The 21,181-nt window shown below is 38.7% G+C and overlaps 2 protein-coding genes across 32 annotated transcripts in view; one reads left to right on the top strand and one right to left on the bottom strand.

Annotated features, from left to right (window-relative positions):
• Positions 1-12,371, bottom strand: part of prdm16 (PR domain containing 16) — a 716,406-nt gene extending 704,035 nt beyond the window's left edge. For all 12 annotated transcript variants that reach the window (XM_043676051.2, XM_043676062.2, XM_043676053.2 and 9 more), the window contains exon 1: positions 12,190-12,371. In XM_043676051.2, coding sequence (XP_043531986.2) covers positions 12,190-12,226 — 37 coding nt within the window. In that variant the 5' untranslated portion in view covers positions 12,227-12,371. The remainder of the gene's footprint in view (positions 1-12,189) is intronic.
• Positions 11,593-21,181, top strand: part of LOC122540391 (uncharacterized) — a 29,458-nt gene continuing 19,869 nt past the window's right edge. For 2 of the 20 annotated variants that reach the window (XM_087980351.1, XM_087980363.1), the window contains exons 1-2: positions 11,593-11,708; positions 19,154-19,240. Coding sequence is in view for 8 of the 20 variants with exons in the window: in XM_087980363.1 (XP_087836489.1) it covers positions 19,225-19,240 (16 nt within the window). In the remaining 12 variants the exon portion in view is untranslated. Of the gene's footprint in view, positions 11,709-11,796; positions 12,155-12,471; positions 12,610-12,809; positions 13,203-13,676; positions 13,868-13,909; positions 13,972-14,327; positions 14,767-19,153; positions 19,241-20,129; positions 20,205-21,181 lie in introns of those variants that run through there. The other 18 variants (XM_087980358.1, XM_087980348.1, XM_087980352.1 and 15 more) reach the window with 16 other exon arrangements.

Raw genomic sequence — 21,181 nt, 5'->3', positions numbered from 1 at the left:
CTGGTATACATGCCACATCAGATCCATATAAATGTATTGGCTCTTAACTGCTCTCAAGGGTAATAATGGAATGTACAACGAATGATAAACTTGCCAGAGAAAAAAAATCATTTTTCAACCATGATGGTATGAAAAATGAAGCAGGACAAGGCAGACAGATTTGAATTTCTCTTCTGATAATTTCTTTATGTCTTTTGTTTCCACTTAATGCAACCACCCTGATAAGAGAGAGATTTCCATCTATTGACACTAAAAACTTCCTTGACTTTTTCACAACAGACAGACAGTCTAATAAGTATGCCCCTTTTTAAAGGATCTCAATGTGATCTTGAATGCATTTTATGTCCAAAGATACAGCTTTAAATACTCCTGAACCCAGTTAAAAATGTTTATTGCAATTTGCTTCCTTGTCAACCCTTGACCGAAACTTTAAAATACCTTTAAATGAAAGAACTTTGATGGACATTATCTGCTTACCATTGACTTCCTAAATTGTTTAAAGACTCAAAATCAAAAGAGCTGACAGTCTCTCGTCTAAAACACTCGAGTTGGTAAGCCTTTAGAAGCCGAGTGCCAAAACAATTGCAATCCCTCCATCACCAAAGCTGGAAATATCACATGCAGCCAAGAATATTATGAAAAATATAGAATTAAATTGATGCCAGCAAAGCTTCACTTTTAATTTGTCCCAGCTATATATTTGGTTGACTTCATACAAAAATCTAGCCTTCATATTTAGTCAAAAACAAAGTGTTAGATATTTTGTAATAAATAATACATCTTGTCTTGGACAATGCATCATACGGGAGAACATTTGGAATTATCAGCCCTTTTTGTGTACTTAAAAACAACAATTTCCTTCTTTGTTCTAGATGTTAAAACTTAATAACTCACCGAGGAATTCTAATGACATTAAACTTGCAAGAGGCTTTTTTAAAAAATCAAATCTTGCTATTTTTATTCTGTAAGTTTTATTTCCTTGCGAGGATATGGTTTCCCCAAACGCTGCATAGCTTCTGTTATCTAAGTGGCCATCATCTATGTATGATGAAGATGAGGTTCAATAATGGGGATCATCTATGCTTGTCCAGCAACTGTACATATGTTCTTCCATATGCATTGTGAGAAATTTAGCCAGTGTCTTCCAATATGGTCATTATAGTGTTCTGGCGTTACAGTCGGTGCTGATACCGGAATGCTTCACTTAGTTGATGCACAATGACACTTTACGATAAATTTGTTGGGAAATAATACTGCTTTTAACCACAGCACTCATTGAGTGTGGAACAATCCTATTCAGGTGATCACAACAAAAAGAGTAGGAACTCTACTTGGTCCCAGCTATAATGCTATCTATACAATTAAGCTGCTGCTACAGCATAGTATTTCAATAGCAATATTTTCTTACCCTTTTGCTAATTGCTGGTATTCCTGGATCTCAAATTTAATACCACTAATTTTTCTGACAACCTAACACTTTGTCAATTTTTATTGAGGGAGCTGAGACATTGCAGCTGTTATTAGTCTCAATTACAGAAATTCATACCAGTGTACAGTCACACACAAGGCAGCGCTGTCCCAGGCCTTTCAAATTTTTCTCTACCCCCTCTATATTTAGAGGCTTAATAATGCATATGTAGGAAGGCCACACTAACAGCTGAATGGCTTCAGAAGAGACTCTCCAGATTAGGTTTTTTGCTGATTTAAGAGAAATATTTAATACAGTATGTGGTGCTTTTTAACATAAGAACAATAAGTAAGCAAGTCTAAGAAATACAAAATTCTCAGATTCTGATTGAATTGTGCAATGTTCTCCTACTTTATGAACTATCACCTTTTACTACATATATGTAAAACTTATGAGATTAAAATTAGACCAGGGCATTTGACTCTCTGTCTCAAGTCATCGTCAAATTTCAAATTGCATTCTTGCCCAATGTTGAAATGTAAAAGATGGGGGCAGGATAAAGCTCAACACTCAGCTGTATCACTTTTACAAAATGTTACATGAAAACCTGAGTATGTTTGAATATTCTGAAAGCATTCTCATTAACAAATGGCTGTTGCAAATTAAGCATTTAACTGTAAATTAAGTCGCTCACTTTGTCAGTGTCAAAACTCGTACAGATTATTTAAGACTTATAAATTGCTCTCATTTCTACCTGTAGAATAAAAGATTTGGTCTGAAATCTCTGAGTTAAACAGATTAAATATTTGGCCAAATATTGTTTTTGCTTCTTTCCTCCAGTCTCCTAATATCCATGTATTGGGCATGTTTCTGAATCTAGGGAACTGCCAATAATCCTCTCAGACAGCTGTCAGGAATAGTGGTCATTTGGCATCTTTTTTCCTCTGATTTTGACTCTGCCTACCTGATACAGCAATGATTATGACTCAGAAATAGGCATTTGTACATGATCTCTTAATTTTCTCTATCATCTCAGTTAAGGTATACAACCTCCTATCGTATAAGCCAAAATCACTTTGGCTTAGATGAGTGATTAGTTTGATGACCCAACTTCCTCAAGGGTGATTTCTGAACTATGCTTCTGAATGTTTTGAATGTGAGTTTTGGTTAAAAATACTGATTAAAACCTATTGCTTCAAAACTCCAAATTAAACATCCACGTATAATTCCTTTTCTTATTTCACCCCTAATGACAGGCAATGATCCTTCATCCAGGTGCTTAATAAAATGTTAAAGTGCACAGTGGGCTGTGTACACGCTGAGGGTTATGGATCAGCATCTTAAATGCAGAAGGATGCTGCTGGTGGGGTATTATTTTGAAATGTCAACTAGTAACTTGAAATCTATGTAATTGTCACAAACAAGATAAATCAATTTTATAAGATCATTGTGTCCTTTGATAGTCCAAAGGGTCCACCCCCCCTCCTCACCCTTGTCCATTTCCATAGCATTTATGATTAATTTCAAAGAAACTAATTCATGTGACATTGTGATTTATTTAAAGGAAAATAAGATGGTGCCCCTTGTAAGGGAATCTTGCCACTGCAGGAGGAAACTTTTTACTCTTTATTAATTATAGCTTGCTACCGTAACACGCCAAAATATTACTAGAAAATGTCAATTGTAGACCATCATGAAAATTCTTGCTGTCCATAAACCAGTCCAAGAATTTTGGGCAATTCAAAGACTTAGGCCTCAAGGTCATTTTCAATCCTTAAGGAAGATTTAAACTTGCTCGCACTGAGAGATACAGGTCAGTGAAATACCTGGACTGACAACCCAGTTCCCATGTATTAGATCTGCAATGTCTTGCAATGCATAAAAACACAATGAATTTAAAAAGACTGATGATATCAGTAGTTAGTGCAAATCCAACCCAATGAACCTTCTTAACTTCCCCTGTGCCATCTCCCCGACATCACCCCCCCCCCCCCCCCCCTCGCCCACATGGATCTGTGATTTAAGATGCTCACATTTATTAAGTTAATGTCTAATGGAAGTCTTCAAATCTCAGTTAAGAATTCAACTCTTACACTCAACAGCCAACTATGCAAATAATAGTAGAAGATGAAATGATATGAAAAAATCACGAAGTTGGGGGAGTAGTAGACAATTGATAAAATAAAGATGATTTCGAGGTTGCTTTGGGGTTGACAGAATGAGATCCTCAAATCAAGTGCTCAGACTGACTTACGAATTGTTAAACATCTCATCCATTAGTACTCAATTTGCAAACACGCTTACAGACATAATATTTTCTCCTCAGCTTCATTATCCAGACTCAAGCTTGCCCGGAATGAATCACGAAAGCGTATTTATTTTTCAAACTTACTGGCCAGAAGAATTGCCCGATTGTTATGTATTCACAAGAGGAGTGGATCCTCGGTGTCATTGCTTTTAAACTGGTGTTGAGCATTTCTAAATCTAGTCGTCCTACCTATGGAACATATCGTTGTGTTTTAATATGCATTAAGTCATATGAGGCCCCCCAATACAGAGATACCATGAGGAGTGAGGGGAGGTGGGGTAGATTTGAAATTGTCAAAATGCTGCCTGAAATTGATAGGTAGCTCAGGTAATCCAGATATTCGAAGGGAAAAAAGAAGTTCAAAATGCACAAACTATCGAATAGGATTCTAAATTAAAACAATGTCTGTTCTGCCGGGGCCCGAATACATTAACTTTCCCAAATTTTAAATATGCTTCATATGTTTAAATGTATGCTTATCTAAGCCTTTCAACTGAAGAGCAGCATCTCAGATCCTATATTTAGAATGTTACATTGTAAATTGTTGTTAAGTCTTGCAATGCAGTGACAGCTTCTCCGTTTCTCAGTTGGGCTGTGGATAACTGTAGAAATCGTTTTGCTGAAAACATTTCGAATGTCTGCATTTCACGCTGTAATGCCAGCAACACGTTTTCTCGCCGAAGACGGTAGTTTATGACCCAGCTCACTTCACATTGGGACATTGCACGGAGTAATGCATACACGACATGACACGAGCATGCAAACCGAAGGAGCAACTCTCAGCCACAAAACACAACTGCAGCTTCAATATCTATGCCTTATGTACGATACATCGTCATTCCTCAAGCGACCTTCGAATGCATTAATTGTGCAATGAACCGAATGTCCATAACTATGTGCAAGGGCTGCAGCTTGCAAAACCTACCCTCCCTCAGTACTATTTGTGCGCGTATGTTTTGTCCACACGTCGGCAAATAGGCAGCAACAGAGGGGAGAAAACGACAGGGTCGGTCACTCGTTGCAATTCGGATAATTTCCATTTAATTAATTAAGTAAACATTTAGAGGTAGACTTTGAATTCTGAACTTTGCTACAAAATGGGTTGAGTAAGGCGCTACCAGCTCCGACACATCTTTAATGTATACCAGGATACCCCCAGCGTTATCAACAATAGGGTTAGTTTTGAATTGTAAAAAAAAAAGTTGGGTGACTAAGGGAGATAGAGAATGAAAATATAAAGAGATGTATCAGCACTAAATAGGCAAATACAAAAATTATGCACCACACACGCCGTGTAATTTATAACTTTAACGTGTTGTGTAAAATTGATTGGGAAGTGATATAGAACAAGTGTTACAACATTTAATGGGTATCATTTTTGGTTTCGCGGAAACGCTGGGGACATAAACACTCCATAACATGACTGGCTGCTGCATTCGTAATGCCTATTGTGTCAGAGAGTGACTTGTACACATGCTTGACCTCAGAACGTACTCATGACGAAGGCAAAAATCTCTAAGTCTAAATTCAAAGTGACACCTACCTGTTGTTCAGTAGTTTCAAGAAGAAAGCAATAGAATAAGATGGCTTGGATGGTGAAATGTACATGCGGTTTAATATATGTCTATGTGTGTATGTGTAATATATTTTAGATAAGACATTATCCTCCACTGCTTGTATATGGTTGCGGTTGGAGCGTTGGGAAATGTCTGTTATTGGGTATGTTAAGACTTCAGCAGGTGCACTTAATGATCAACAAAACTCGCTCCCAAATTGTAAAAATAATTACACAGATCAGAGTGAGTTTATCACACTCAATAATACATGCGAAGGGGTGCACAGACCAGAGGGGTTAAACTTGTGCTGAGCTGTAAAAGAGTAATCCTAACAGATGTCCCTGGGACTTTCCAATTTAAAGGAACGAGCTATAAGGAATGTTGAGGATCCTGAACATTCCAAAACCTGCTTATTTCCCGCACAGTGCGACAGGAAACTCACCTTAATCTTTACAATGAAAACTGCTACTCACTAGCATTACAATCCCACCACCCCCTCCTCAGAAAAAAAATATTACACAGCATTGCGGAAAATAATTTACGTCCGACATCACAGATTCTGTTTATAAGTGGCTTCACCTTAAAAAATATTTGCTTTGCATTCAAAGATCAACACGATGTTAAATATCAGGTTTCTTGTTGGAAATAGATTTTTAACAACATTCTGAAACAACTGTTTCATAAAATGGGAAAAAAAATGCAAATATCTCATAAAATGTATCAAACGTGAGAAGACGCTGCGTAACTGAGATCTGCTGTCTTAACGGTGTTTGAGAAAATTTCAAAAATAGTCCAATCTGGGAAAGAATACCTTTTGAGAGTTCAGATCATTGTGGTTAAATCACATTTTAACATTGCAGTCGCACGGCAAGAATATGTACCACCTGAAACTGTTTTAATGGTGGCGTTTTGCTTGCATTTGTAATTTTGTATTTGATGCTTGTGAAATTTCTACTTCATATCTTCTTATTGTGTTGTAAACTAGTGTTAATCGAAAGTTATTACGCAATTATTTATTATTTGCAGTTGCTAATGCGTACCATCTACTGTGTGTGTGCAATTTATAATAATCTCTCGCATGTCTGAATATAATTTAGTGCTTATACACAGAACAAAAAGCCAACACTGTCCATTACACGAACTGGAATGCTTATTGTGAAGTTAGAGGTGTGTGAGAACAATCCAAAACTACCAGCTTCCAGACGGGAAGCTTACACCTGAAATTTGATCTGAGCATGTTCTCAGAAAGAGGAGGATGTGTTAAATTGAAGCACGCTTAAAAGTGTGTTACAAATTTATATGCGAACCTATGTTACAGTGTGTCTCCGGGTTTGTGTGAGTTCGACTGCTTCAGCGAATGTGAGAATTTTCATACATGTATTCAGCATTTGATGTGACTCTGTGTGCATGGCTGTGTGTGTTTGGGAGTGAGCAAGTGTGCAGTTCATTGAGTGAGTGCGCCTGTGAGAGCGCATGCCTATGCAACTGCGTCTTGCTGCCGGTGGTTGGAGTGGGGCTGCAACAGTGTAGATTTGTGAGTGAAAATATTCAGGCAAGCACTATATCTCATTTGTCTAGTGAACAGTCCAGTATGAATTCAGCTTCTACACATAAACCGCATCAACTGATAGCATTGGTAGAGGTTTCAGACATGCCTCATCTATCCAGAAGTAGGAAAATCTAGCGAGCAAAAAACGATTACCTATAATTTGCAACCCCCCGCCCGACACACACACACACACACACGTCAGTTGCTGCTGTGTGTATGAGAGAGATTGTGATGTATTCAGAGTGCGAAAGATTACAGGAGTCAACGTGAAAACTGAAGGGTGAAAACTGGAATTGTCGCTGTGATGTGCAGTAAATTCGTGGGGTGTTTTGTGTGTGAGACGGCGGAGCGATTAATGAGCTATTTCTGCTAGCGAAGAGAGAGAGAAAGAGAAAGATTGTCAAGGTAGAGGTATGGGCAGAGATAACAAATATGCAAATAAAGGAGCGTTACCGACAATAAACGGTTTGAAGCAACGAGTGAGAGAAAATGAGTGAAAAGATGGACAGCTGTCGATATGGATAAAATGGATTATGGATGGGAAGAGGAAGAAGCAGAGGAAGGGGAAATGGAGAGAAGGCAAACATGCAGGAAATAGTGAGAAAGCGGGGAGATAGAGTGCGAGAGGGGAAAGAGAAATCTTGGCTGAAATGCTGGACGAGTGCAGGATAGAAAAGAGAAAGTGCGCCCCAGCTCCTATCTGCTTCCCCCCTGCACTCTGACCCGATTACTATAGCAGCATATTTGCTCGCTTGTAACTCAGAAAACATGTCTGATTGCCAAGTCAGATTATGTAAGGAAATCAAGCAAGGTGATGGGGTGTAGTGAGGGGATGAGGGGGGCGTGGGGGGTGGGGGGTGGGCAGTGTGTGTTTTTGTGGGGGTGTGGGGGGTGAGGCGGGGAGCAGAATTGGCCCGGGGGAGGAGTCAGAATATAGAAGAATGTAGCCAGGAACAGAACAACATTCAATACTGACAGTGAATTCTAAAAACCGAGCAAACACGGCTTCGCAAGTTAGCTGCTTAACTAGACATTCCCACACTCAAAAACAATGTTTCCAGAGCATGTTGATTTCACCGAGCCAAAGCAACATCTACACTGTTCGGTTTATTTTCTGGAAGGCGTAGTGAAGTCATGATTACTCTATAAACGAGGATAGGACATAAAATTAATTTGCTTTTAAACCTGTGTCGGACGCGTTGAAAGATCACCAATATAACTTACAAGGCAGACCAAATATGAAGAAACGTTTACAACTAATTGGATACAAGCTGTCAGTGTAGATGAAGAGATATAATGAGTGCCGGATATTTTTAAAAATCTAATTGATTGAAATGGCTACATGTAGCAATAATTCTCCTAATCGCATATCCTCTCGAACCCCAGAAACAAGCGTTTATATGGTATTAATCTCCTCGATGTGTAAATGAAAATCTTTTTAAATGAGTGATGGGATTGAGTTATCATCTTGTGACTGCAGAAGCAAAACGTTTCCCCATGAATTCGGACCTTGACATCACTCCGAGGGTCAGGAGGTTGGAAATAAAGTTTTCGCCAACTTTTATTGAAAACGTCAATTTTCGCATTGATCAGATTTGCTATTCCAATTTCCCTTAATTATCGAGAACTGTTTTCTTTCCCCAGCTCCCATTCTGTTTTGTCAGTTTCTCTTATTGTGACAAACAACTCGATTTCACGTTAAGAGCATTCTAATCACTAGCTCCCTTCCCTGTATGTGAAATGTGTCCTGTCCGCATTGATTCCAGCCCCACAGCCCCCGGGTGCAGTAATTGCTTTATTGGAAACCCATTACCGTGGCCACTTTCCCTCGTACAGCAGTTAAACATCCAAATCTTCCACAACTTCTTTGTTTACTGTTTCAATTACTTGGTTTTAATAAACAATCCATTATCTTCTAAACATCGAATCATAAAACGCTAGCAATTAGCACTCCCATCTGCTATTTAAAAATCCCCACATCTGACGGAAAAAAAAATTGCCAGAAGCCGTTTGGTGTAATGCAGCCCTGAGTCTGACTGAATTTGCAATCCAATCTATAACAAACCATTGGCACGTTATAATTACAACACCTATGATATTTGTTTCACTTCGTCCTTTAAGTTTGTACAAATGCCTTCAGAGATTTGATAGCTTAACACTGATCCCACTTTTAAATTATGTCGAAACTACAGAGAAAGGGTCCATTGCTGACGAGATTAGAAAAAAAAACCCTTTGTGGACTGATCTAGGTGGTAGTTGGAGTTGGGTAGTGCACTGTTAAATAAGCATGTTGATGTTTTAAAAGGACGTTAAAACCTTAAAGGTCCCCTTGTTGTAAATCTTCCAGGTGTGCAAATGTTTGACTGTATGTGCGTGTACTTAAACACGCAGTGCTGGAGCGTGAAATATAACTGATGTCTCGGAGCTCCTTCAACTTCAAGCTACCGAGTGACCATGTTTACAGCTGTTCAAGTTCACCTGAACATGGAATGTAAAATATCTGCTTGAATAAAACTCCCTTAAACGATAGTTAAACGATGGAGCATCGATTTGTCTCTCTCTGTTCAAGTGCTTTATTTAACAATCATTCAAACTATCTATTGGGCTTTTTTTTATTTTTTGAAAAAGTGTTGCGATTGAAGTATTAAATCCCCTGAGCGGCAAACAGAAATGAAATGCAAATAAATCTAACTTGGCAAAGTTTGAAATGTGTTTGTATACATACGTGTTGTGTGCATTATATACAGACATCCATATACACACCTTTAGATGTCCACAAAACGCCAAGGCAGCGTTGCTGTGTGGCCACGCACAATTACACTGTTATACACAAGCTGAGTGCTATTGCAGTGGTGTCTGGCAATCTTATTTGTTTATTTTTAGCCGTATGCTGAGTTGAATGGTTTTTTATTCCACCCCCCCACCCCCACCCCCACCCTCAACTACTCGCACAACCCCCATCATGAAAATCAGAGTGGGAGGATGACATATTATCAGTCCGATCTGAGGAGCCAGTAATTTTTAATACGTGCGCCTTGTCCTTCCATTCTAAAAGGTTCGGCCCAATCCCAGTTTAATACGGCTGTTTGAGACGACAGTTTTCTTCATCTTGCACACCGAACAGTATCTTGAAAGTAAATCACATCCAACCCATTTCTAGCTGCGAGCCCCGCGTAAATCTAATCGTAACTGCTGGTTCAAATAAATGCGCCTTTCTTACTGTCTGAAGTTGGCATTTAACACGCATCATTTTTTAATGGTAATAATTACTAATCCAAACTCAGCGGGGACCGTAGCACGCAGACTAAACACCCATTTATTTACAAACAACTTAGAAAAATGCTAGGACTCAGCCATTCACTGAACAACTTCGCTGCATGAGAGCGACAACACCTACTGCAATACAAATGAATCGTGGTCTAAAATTATACCCAATTTCTAGAGGGGGAAAAAGATGTTTAAATCCACTAGCCAAATTGTTAATTAATGTGGTTAATTGCGATTGTTAAATATTTATAAATGCCTTCACATCATACACACACACACACACAAGTAGACGCACTGCAATTGCCCACACACATTTCCCGACACCATTTACACTTTCAAATATAATCACGCAGTTGAGCAGACTATTTTAAATCTGCCCTAAATAATTCATTATTCTCTTTAGGGATTTGAAATCAGGGATCTCTGGATACCAAATCTTTCCAGTGAATAACTTAAACGATATTCTCTCCGTGCTCCCAACACGGTGGTATAAACTTGAATAACTTGGCCTAAATACCAGAAAATAAACTATAAAGTCCTCTTATTTTTGTAAATGACTCGGCATGCCAATCAACAAAGGCCATAGCTTTATTAAAAGCTTCAAGATACATACATATATAATATGGAATATGCAAACATATAAAAAGTACAGTGTCACACGCTATTACATATGAGTTTAGAGGCGTGTGTCTGTACACAGCAGTGACTGTTAACAGTTTCGACAGTCCATACTTAAAAAGTTTCGTAATTTGTAACTTTCTTTTCAGAAGGACTCGGTAAGGTTAAAGAGAGTTCCTATTTTTCGCATAGTTTGAGAAAAATAAACTGACTAGAATTGATGAGATTTCAAAGTGAAAGTAGGAATGGGGCAAACTCACATACGCATTCAGACTGAGCAGCGTGGTCATGTTAAGAGAGGCGGAAGCAGATAGCAAAGTAAAAAAAAATATATTTTCCAACTACAGCAGGGCCCATCTCCTTAACAAAAAACACAGCAAGCAACCAAAACCTTGACAGATCTAAACTTCATACGGCCTCACGTGAATATAATTTCATTTTACACACGCACGTACATGCTTTTCTTCCGGCTTTGAGTTAAAGATTAATATTCAGCGCTGCTCCAAACATTTCACACAACACGAGCGAAAATAAAATACTTTTTTAGAGATTAAGATACTTTGTTTTTTTTAAAGACGGCAACGCTTTGTAAAACCCCCCTCCAAACCTCCAGACTAGCTCCTTTTAAAATACCGTTTTCGCGATCTGGAATTGTTAAATTGAAAGTTTAAACTTGTCAGCTATGTTTCTCCAACCCGATCCTGCACGGTTCTCTCCCGCATTGCTAATTGCCCGAAGCAGCCTCTAAAATCATGATGCCTGGTATCTCAGAAACCCCGGTACGGCTCAGCTCCTAATGGTACTCAGTCTAAGAAACAGACTCCCCTATTATTTTGACCCCCTTTCAAACCAGAGACGAGTAGTTCGCTAGCAACTTGCCGCTGTTCAATGGTGCTCTAGCGCCCACTATTTAACACTGTGGAAAAAACTGCTTATACTTTGCAATGGCCCTCGCTATATTTTTCTGTAACAAAAAAGTTAAATATCTCTTCATCAACTTCGGTAACTTTTATTTATTTTTTTTTGTCGGTGTTTCTTTCCAACTTCTCAACCTCTCGGGTCGAGACGCGAGGGGTGGGGGAGTGGGAGGGTGGGTTTGTATGGAAGTTTCTCTTGAAATGAGAGAAATAAACAAGGTATGGAAAAAAACTTCTGCAAAGGGGGAGAGAGAAAAAGAGAGAGAGAGAGAGAGAACTCCGCGCCGCTCTTGTGGTCAGAGCGTTCAACTCTTTAAGTTAGTGCGCTCCAGCCTTTTCGCAAGCCCCATGAAGTACATCATTCAAATCGTCCCCCACTGCATCGACACATCGTCTGGAGGAGAATATACATCCCTGACCGCTCTCCACAAAGACTATGGGTATATAGCGGATCGTTTGGAGTTGTTGGCGTTTATGGAGGGGCTTTTTTGCAAACCTATACAGAGGATCTTTTTTTGTACAAAAAAAAAGGTGCGGAGAGATAGGAGAAGAAAATAGGGACCTACTTTTGGCCAGTTTTCTCGCCCTCGCCTTGGATCTCATGTTGTCTGTCGGCGTTGGTCGTGATTTCAGAGAATCGCACACGCTATCTCCCTGGCATTGTCAGTTTGGACACCTTCGCACATGCGCACAGAGCCTTCAATCTGACACCATCACGCAGGGAAAAGTTTGAATATATTCATCATTTGGCCGCGATCTGTCCTCAACTCCATCAGACCAATTATCTCTGCGTCCCTAACGCCATTTCTCACATTATTCCTCGCTCACTGCACGGCTCCCCTCCTCTAAAACCTCACCAAGTGTCCGTGCTGTTGGAGACAGTTTACCTAAAAGAAATCATACCACCTTTTACTTTCTTTTAAAGCATTAAAACTCATTCGCAGAGATCTGCCGGAGAAACGTACTGAACAAAATGATCAAACTGGGTAATTTTAATTCTGTGCACAGGTCGCTCACTTTAACAAAAAAGCATGTTAATTGACTTCACCGATTTACAGTATATAGTTTTAACACAACTGACAGTAACAGGGGAAGAGAGTGGCATGCTCTCTTAACTCAACAATGCTCCCTAATAACCCCCATCAGTTATGACAATATTAATTAAAGCTATCGATAACTTTAGCTGATTGAATAGTTCTGTGTAACAGCAGTGATTGAACTCCCCGTGTTAGTGTGATGGAAGAATAAACGTGGGTTTAGGATTTACCAGGACTAATTGGCGCGGAGCACCGGGCATTTAAACAGAGACTTTTTTTCTCTCTGTTTCTAAACTGCAACCTCAGCACCTTCTCCCCCGGCCGTAAGCCCAGGACAAAACTAATTTCATCTCATTTACATGGTTTCAGTAGAAGAGAAAAATCGGCTATATTACATTGTCTTCTCAGGCCGTTTCTCTTCAAGTTCTTCCCTCAAAATGAATGGATCCTCTGAATGTGTTTGCGTGTGTGTGTGTGTGTGAGAGAGAGAGAGACGGAGAGGGGACAGGAAGAGTGAGAGAAAGAACCTGAACCTGAACGCAGTAAGTGCTTCATATTCCCACCCGTCTCTTGCGTGCAGTGTTTATAATTTATTTAACTAGGGCATATTTTAAGAGACTGATCGACATATGTTTTGAAAATGGTACTGCAGGTTAAAGGAGGCGATTCTTATTTTTTTTAAAATCCATTGCTAACCAACAGTGAAACAGATGAACTTGAAATCGCGACACAATGTGAATTATTTCAGTGTAGTCCTGTTGGTTTAATTGATATAGTGTGCAAACCCAGAGTGATTTGGATTTAAAAAAATAGCAGACTAACAAAATCCATATTAATAATTCTGTATTCTCTATCTTATTAGGAACATGCTTGGGCTATTGTTTGGGGGAGGGTGGGGGTAGTCATATTAATGTCATGTTTCTATCCCACTGCCAGGCTAAATATCTTTGAACTTCAGGGGAGAGACACATTGCGGGCTCGGCTGTACAACCGGCGAAAGGTCTCTAGGGCGATTGCTGCATGATCAGTGTTCACCTCTTCACTCTCTGACACGCGTTTCATCGGACGAGAAATTGTAACAGTCCATTTTAAATTCAGTGTCCGAGAATCGCTAGATTTTGTTTGCATCTGTTGTAACAGCGTCTTGTGGCAAAAGCTTGGAAGCGGTTGTAAATTTAAATCGCAAAGCATGACACGTATACCCAAGGTGGGCTGTAGTTACATTGCTCAGTTGTTGGTTGGAGGATGAAGTTCTCAAAGCTGCCCTTCAGATATTTCATATTCTGTATTAGCTGCGCCATGCTTCTTTAGGTGAGACCCGTTGTTACTATATAATGTTTTGCTTTGTAAAATTGGAAATGTTTCACAATGAGAAATTTTGAAGGAAATAAAGACCTATTCACCATGGACAGGGTTTGAGTAAAGGTTTGGCTAAAGTTTTACTGGCATCTAGGAAGGGGAATTAAGATTTCATTTCAGGAAGGAGAAAAGACGAACCATATTTATAGCGAAGGAGGCATTTTCAAGTGAACTGTACAATTGGATAATTCACTCCAATTGAATGAAATGAATTCGAAACTGCAATTCAGAATTAAATGTTAGTATTCTAACGTAGAATTGCGTTACAACCTGTGTAGGGTACTGGATACCTCTGCAAAACTAATGAAGCGTCAGCGCACGACTCTGTGGCTAAAATTAATCCCACGAAATACATCACGACAGATGGAATAAGTGCGGGGAAAATACTTCCGAGGGAAGGGTTAATGTTGACGGGAAGACTCCCATTTTCAGAAGCTTGGTGGTTAATGTAGAAGGTATGCTCCCTCTCCCTGACGCATTAACAATGAGTTTCCCTGAATATTATTCAGAATTTCCTAGGGCAGGGTATAATAGTTAAACTTAGCGCACTTCAACGAGGGATTTCGATTTGCAATTGGAGGCATGTTGCAAATCTCACCAAACTTGCTCTCCAGCAGTCCGAGCCGCGCTGGGAAGAAAGAGGCCTCTATGTTCTGGGCTCGAACAAGTAATCGAATTAGTTTTTACACTGCAACACGTTTGAATGAAGAGAGACACAAATCAATTCATTGTTAGAACCCAAGAAAGGTAACACGCATTAACCCAACTTTCTTTTGTGTATGATAAATTTCAGTTTCAATTACCCGGAATATCACGAGGGGCAGCTCTTGGAAAACGCCAATTCGTTCAGTAAAAATGCAATAGAAAACTGATGGGTGTATTTACTGTAACAATGCTTTTCTATACATAAAGTTCAGGAATGAACAGGGAGCCATGGATTGTTTAATTAATACGATTAAAATAGTGATGAAAGTTAGATAGAATCAGATCAAAAATGTGTTTGAGAAAGCACTTGTTTAAATATCTCTGTATAACCCGCACGTTATTTCTGTTGTATTACATGGAGCTCTTTGTGAGTACTCTAAATCATGATTATAAGCATCTCTATAGTCATACGTGTGACAGTGTAATTTTGATTTCACTAACATTCGCAAAGGTATTTTCATTTTATTTCAACTCAAATTGCAATTGTGCAATGACTCGTGACCATTCTACCTTAATTTAAGTCAGAGACAATATTTTGTTCGGTAGCATTAACAGTTACGGCGTATGCAGGTCTGTAGAATTTAATGATATACCGATCAAATGTCCCTTCGTTTGAGTTCTCAATTAATGGATTAACCCTTAATGTGGACAAGTGAGTGCAATTAGCTAGTAAGGATATATATTACAAAATCTTCCTAAGGATGGACCTGTTCAGTTTGAAACCAGTTTCTGTGAAAACAATATATATGTGTAGAGTGCATGACCTCCTCACCTGTGGCAGCAATCTGACTGTGTCGCTCGCCCCTTGTATAGAATAACCTGAGAATCTGTTTCAACCCTCTTGTCTTTAATTGTGGACAAACTTGAGGAAGTAATAGGACACGCTACTTACAGAGGGCTCTGGTAATATTTAAGTAATATTATCATCCGTGTATGAATGCTACATAAGATAGAGAAATAAGGTTTCTTTTAGAAAGAGGGAAGGCCTGTACAGGTGTATAGCCAACATAGATCCTGACATCTCGTTTTATCCACATACACAATGGAAATCTAATTGAGAATCAATTCTTCTCTATTGCAACTGAATGGTCAGAATAGAAGCTGAGCAATAACTGCACTTCCAATTCAATTCATAGATCCCCTTAATTACAAAGCAAACTTCATAGGTTAGCATCAAACAAAATGGTTATGAGGGACCACTGTCGGGTTGAGATTGTGGTTTGGTAATAAGGGTTAAGATTACAGATACTAATCGGGCTAGGGTTATTAATTAAAAAACCGTGTCTGACATTTATAAGTTCCACTTATACAGTCCCTAATTGTGTCAACTGGTAATTAAATCGCGTTAAACAGTGGCTGATGAAGGTCTTGGGGGGATAGTTTTCTGCTCCATTTGAACAGCCACGTTTTCAGGATGAAAGGCGTCTCAAAATAATGATGTATCTACTTAAAATAGTAAAACTCGGTTTAGGTGTAGAATTTGCCGCGTGTACGTTAGGGCTAGAGGATGAGCCGAAAGACTTGAACTCAGAGTCCGCCGGAAATTGCCTGATCATCGATTTCCCACATCAGTATTTCCATTATATTAATTACTTTGTTTTGTTTTACTGCCTCATTTAAAATTCAAATTATTTGCAAAAGTAAACTTTCCGCAAAGACATTTGCCAAAGCCATTCCTTGGAGATAAGGTATAACAAATGCATTCAAGAGACGCAAATGAAGAACATCCTTAGGAAATAATCTAACCTGCTGTAGACAAGAGATCACAACCTGAGACCAGAACGACCTCAGATTGAAAAATGATTTCAAATTCAATTGGCTGGAATTACAATCTGTCACCAGCCTGAAGCTCTGTGAAATCTCGTTTCACTCATCCATTTCTGTCTCCATGTTTCCACCACTAAGTCTGTTCTCTCCCTGTCCCAATACCCCAGGGAATGTGTGGTTATCCTGGAACAGTTTCTCCAATGTGATGTTCTCAACATCTGAGGATTAAAGCAGATATCAAATGAGAGCCTGACCATGCAATGAAAACTAGTTGCCTGTATTAGTCAGCGAGTGTGCCCCCATCATCCCTCTCTCTGATCCCAATTCCCAGGAAAACCATATAATCCTTTGTTTCTCTTCCACTCCCAAATCCCTGTGCTCTTTTTAATCCCCCTTGTCGAATTTTAATTACATTCGTTATGTATCTATTGATTCATTAAAAATATTGCCCAACTCAAAGGGATACAGTACACATATGAACAAAAAAGAAACATCGGAATGGAAGTGAACCCTTCGGCCATTGCTCGGTCATTCAACCCCGTACATTAACTCCACTTCCCCATGAGTTCCTTATCGTCTTATCTAAAACATGCCCAGCAATCACAGTTTGAAATTTCCAATGGACTTGCTGCAAGGTTTCCTGCAGGGGAAAAAAAATCCATAGTTATTTTGTGCAAAGATGTTTTTATTCCTAACATCACCCCTGAAAGGCCTAACTTTTTCCAGGTTATGAACTCATATTTTGGATTCCTGTGAGAGAGGAAATAGATTGAGTGGAGAAAACCTATCAAATCCTTTACTTACATTAAATATATCATTTAGATCATCCCTTAATCTTCTCTGTTTCAGGAATACAAGCCTAGCCTCTGTGACCTGTTCTCAAAATATATAATTTTAGCTCCAATATAATTCTGGTGAATCTATCACTAAGGATATATTTTTCTTCCTGAAGTGCAGTGCCAGAAGTAAATTCAATATTTCAAATGGATTCTAAACTGAGCTTTATGCAACACCAGCATAACTTTTATCTTTATATTCCAGCCCTTTTTATACAGAGATTAAAATTTTGATAGCCCTTTAAATAGCTTTTAGAAATTCATTTCTATACTTACATTTCTCTGTTACCATGCAGTTCAAATTTAGCAAAAGACTCCATTCACTTTTCTACATTGAACTCCAGCTGCCACCATTTTGCCCATTCAACTTAAGCTACCAATGCCACTTTTCAACACTTCCATTTGCAATGCAGAGAGAGGAACCAAGGAATGGTGATAGACTCGGGCTGGAACCAATTCTACCCAAAGCGAAATAATCCCTGTTTTGTTTGAAATTTGATACAGCTTCTTCTTTCACTTGTGTTGGCCTCACTTGTGTTATTCCTATATTGTCAAGCTGTGGTGATATAATCAAACATGAGTATCACATCGCAATATTGGTTGAAAGGTAGTTACCAATATTGGGGGGATGGGGGAGGGAATGATGTTGAAATAAATTATTTTTGATTGAGGCATTTTGGACTTGTGTAAACTACAAAATGTGAAATCGACAAATTATTTTTATTGACAAGTTAAAATTTATGCCCTATTCATTGGTAACTAGATGTTGGTGTTTCAGAAAGCTTACAATTTTTGTTATAATTTGATCCCTTGTACTTTATATTCTATTTTAGTTTCTTAAATATACATTTCTTGCCACTTTGTATGAAAAATTATCACTTTTTCTAAGTAGTTATGAAGTAAAATGTGATAGATTTAGAACCAGATTTCATCCTGGGCCTCAGTCATCTTATAGCTACAGTTTTCAAGAAATTACTGCAATTTTTATAATGAACATAGTGTGTTAGTCCTGACATAAATTAGTGAAGATCAGTATAGTTGGAATATAGCTGTGTTCACTAATGGAACAGAGAGAGCATGCAGTCTTTGTAAGTGGTCAGCAGAGATATAATGACCAATTTGTCTATGATCATGATAGGTGGAATGGTCAGCTTGGGTGGCTATCAATAGTGAAATGGTCAGATAAGGCATATTTTCTGGATCCCTATTGATGGTGGTATGGTCAGACAAATCAAGGTTTCTGGATACCCATTCATGGTGGTATGAGCAGATAACGCAGGATTTCTAGGTGTCTATTTCAGATGGCATGGTCAGTCAAAACAAGGTTCTGGAATAGCTATTGGTGGTGAGGTTAGTAGAAACATAATTTCTGTATAGTCATTAATGGTGAGATGGTCAGTGGAGGCAGGGTTTGTGAATGACCAATAATTATTGCATGGTCAGTTGATGAAACTATTTGGATGATGTTTGATTGTGGGGTGACCAGTGAGTAGATATTATGAATGAAAAACTAATGGCAAGACTATCATTCGATGCATAGTTTCTCAATGGTAATTGCTTTTAGGATAATCAGTTGATGAAAGATCACTGGCTAAAATTGGATTAATCAATAAAAACAAAGCAAATGGCCACCAATACAATGATTGCTAATCAATAGACCAAGGATTCTAGATGATCGTTTTTTGAAATAATATTTGAATTTAGGTGGGTGCTGAGTGTAACTCTAATAACACATCTGAAACGAGTTCAGAGCAATAATGGCACGTTTTGTGAATTCAATTAAAAGTCGTTCTCAACTGCCTTTATCTTTTTTTCCATATCCTTAGTGACCTTGAACACTCCTGAAGTTTACCGAACCTGTTCAGGACGAACTTGAGCGTCACTGGTTTCTCCAAGAATGCAGAACGTTACAGGTAAACTACAACTAACACTGTAGCCAAAAGCTAATCTCATCGAATTAGCAAACTATGCACGTTTGCTCATTAACTGGTAGCTGTCAAATCGATATTTGTTTTCCAAAAATGTACGCCACATCCAATATTTAATAGCCATATGTAAGTCTTTATACCTTAAATATTCTGTTGGATCCCTGTGTCTTTCAGATTCTAAACGCATATTTTCAGTTAATTCATGTTTTCTACATGTAGCTATTTATGTTGTATATTTGAGCATATTACCAGTCTGTATTTTTGCTGTGCATAATTGAGCCACTAAATCATTTTATACAAAACGTGTATTTCATATATGGAAGAAAAGAAATCTCAGGTTACTTTACAACACAATTGGCAACTATTCACGGACCTTGTAATAGAAATTCTGTCCAACGGGTTACCTTACTGCTATTTGCAAACAACTCACAGCTATAAAAGCTCACTTAGACGAACGTGTCCCCCTCATCACTCCCTCCGAATCCGCATAATGAGGAAGGGAGACGGACCAAGCCAGTTAAGAGCTGGATCATAGTGGATCACGCTCATATCCGGAGCTCCAACTAATGACGCAGGGAGGGATTGTGAAGGAGTTTAGAGTGTAATTATTAGCCATTAATTGGGTTCAGGACCTTTGTGGTTGTGGTAAATGAGAAGTCTGACCGCTAATCCCAATCAGGATATACAGCTGGGGGCTAGAGAGAGCGGGACTGGTTGGACTCAGCCTGCAAAACTCCAGGGGGTCAAGCACATAGATAACAGCCCCATCCAAGCCATAAGCCGGAACAAAATGGCAAAGGGGGCATGAGAAAACACAAGAGTTATTCGACATATTCAGATCTGTATTTCAACGGGGCAAACTTTTTATTTGAAGGGAATGTGATGACTGGGTATCGCTTAATGGGTGAGACCGGATAGCAGGCACCAGGGCTGCAAGAAATACTCAACAGTAAGTTCACGTGGTTCCGTTTCACCTACACCCCGTTATAGGCTTTGCAAAACAAATAATTACAACATAGATGATAGAGTATTTGTGGAAGGGCGGAGCAAAAAATCAATACAAACTGTCACACTCTTGAACTGGTGACTCTCAAAGCCCCCAAATCTAACTCCCCATTACTGGTGGGTTTTTGAATGCTGTAATTTTGAACAAACTTACTTGATATTCAGGTTAGTTTACTATTGATTACTTTCAGATTAATCTTTACTTTGCATTTCCTTAGAATGTCAGTCATTATAAAACTCAACAGCAAATAGGTTAGCATTATCAGGATTTCAAATCCCATTGGTTACAATGGACCATGTATCTCGTTACATTTATGAAAAGTACTTGAAAAATTATCTTGCACGCTTAAAATAAGGGAAGGCGGAATACAACATTGTTCCAGTGTTGCTAGTTCATTGGAATTACGTAGATCCACTTTGAAATGCAGCAACTCTGGTCTTTACGAAATTATGACTCAATTTGTCAGTTTTATTTGCACCGGACTTGGGTTGTTTGCTCTTGGAAAGACATTGAATAAATTCTGAGTAAGGTACCAAAGATTCATTGTAGTTAACAAAGTACTTTCGAAAGAAGATAGGCCAACAACGTAAGCAAATTCTTCTTGACCTATTTTAAACTTTATTCCGTTTTCCTTTTCTCACCGGCATGCATTGGAGATTACAGCTCTCTACTGAGCAGTGAAGGTGTCACTGATGACAAAATTCACTACTTAAAATGTTCATATTTTGTTTCAAATTCAAATCCGGTGATACATTATTACTAAAACCATCGAGATAAACTGGAGTCCCATTAACACGATCCATCCACAGTTGAAATGGACAGTTATTCCTAAAACAATTGAGCCTTTAACTAATAGATAGCCTTCTGGAATAACAAGACAACTTTGCAAATAATATGCACATTTTATGAAGCAGGACAAT

This window comes from Chiloscyllium plagiosum, unplaced genomic scaffold (assembly GCF_037043375.1).
Source record: "Chiloscyllium plagiosum isolate Xiang-an unplaced genomic scaffold, Cpla_swu_hap1 HiC_scaffold_37, whole genome shotgun sequence".
NCBI lineage: Eukaryota > Metazoa > Chordata > Chondrichthyes > Orectolobiformes > Hemiscylliidae > Chiloscyllium > Chiloscyllium plagiosum.
Note: the sequence above shows the minus strand (reverse complement) of the source record. Positions and strands in the feature narration are given on the sequence as shown.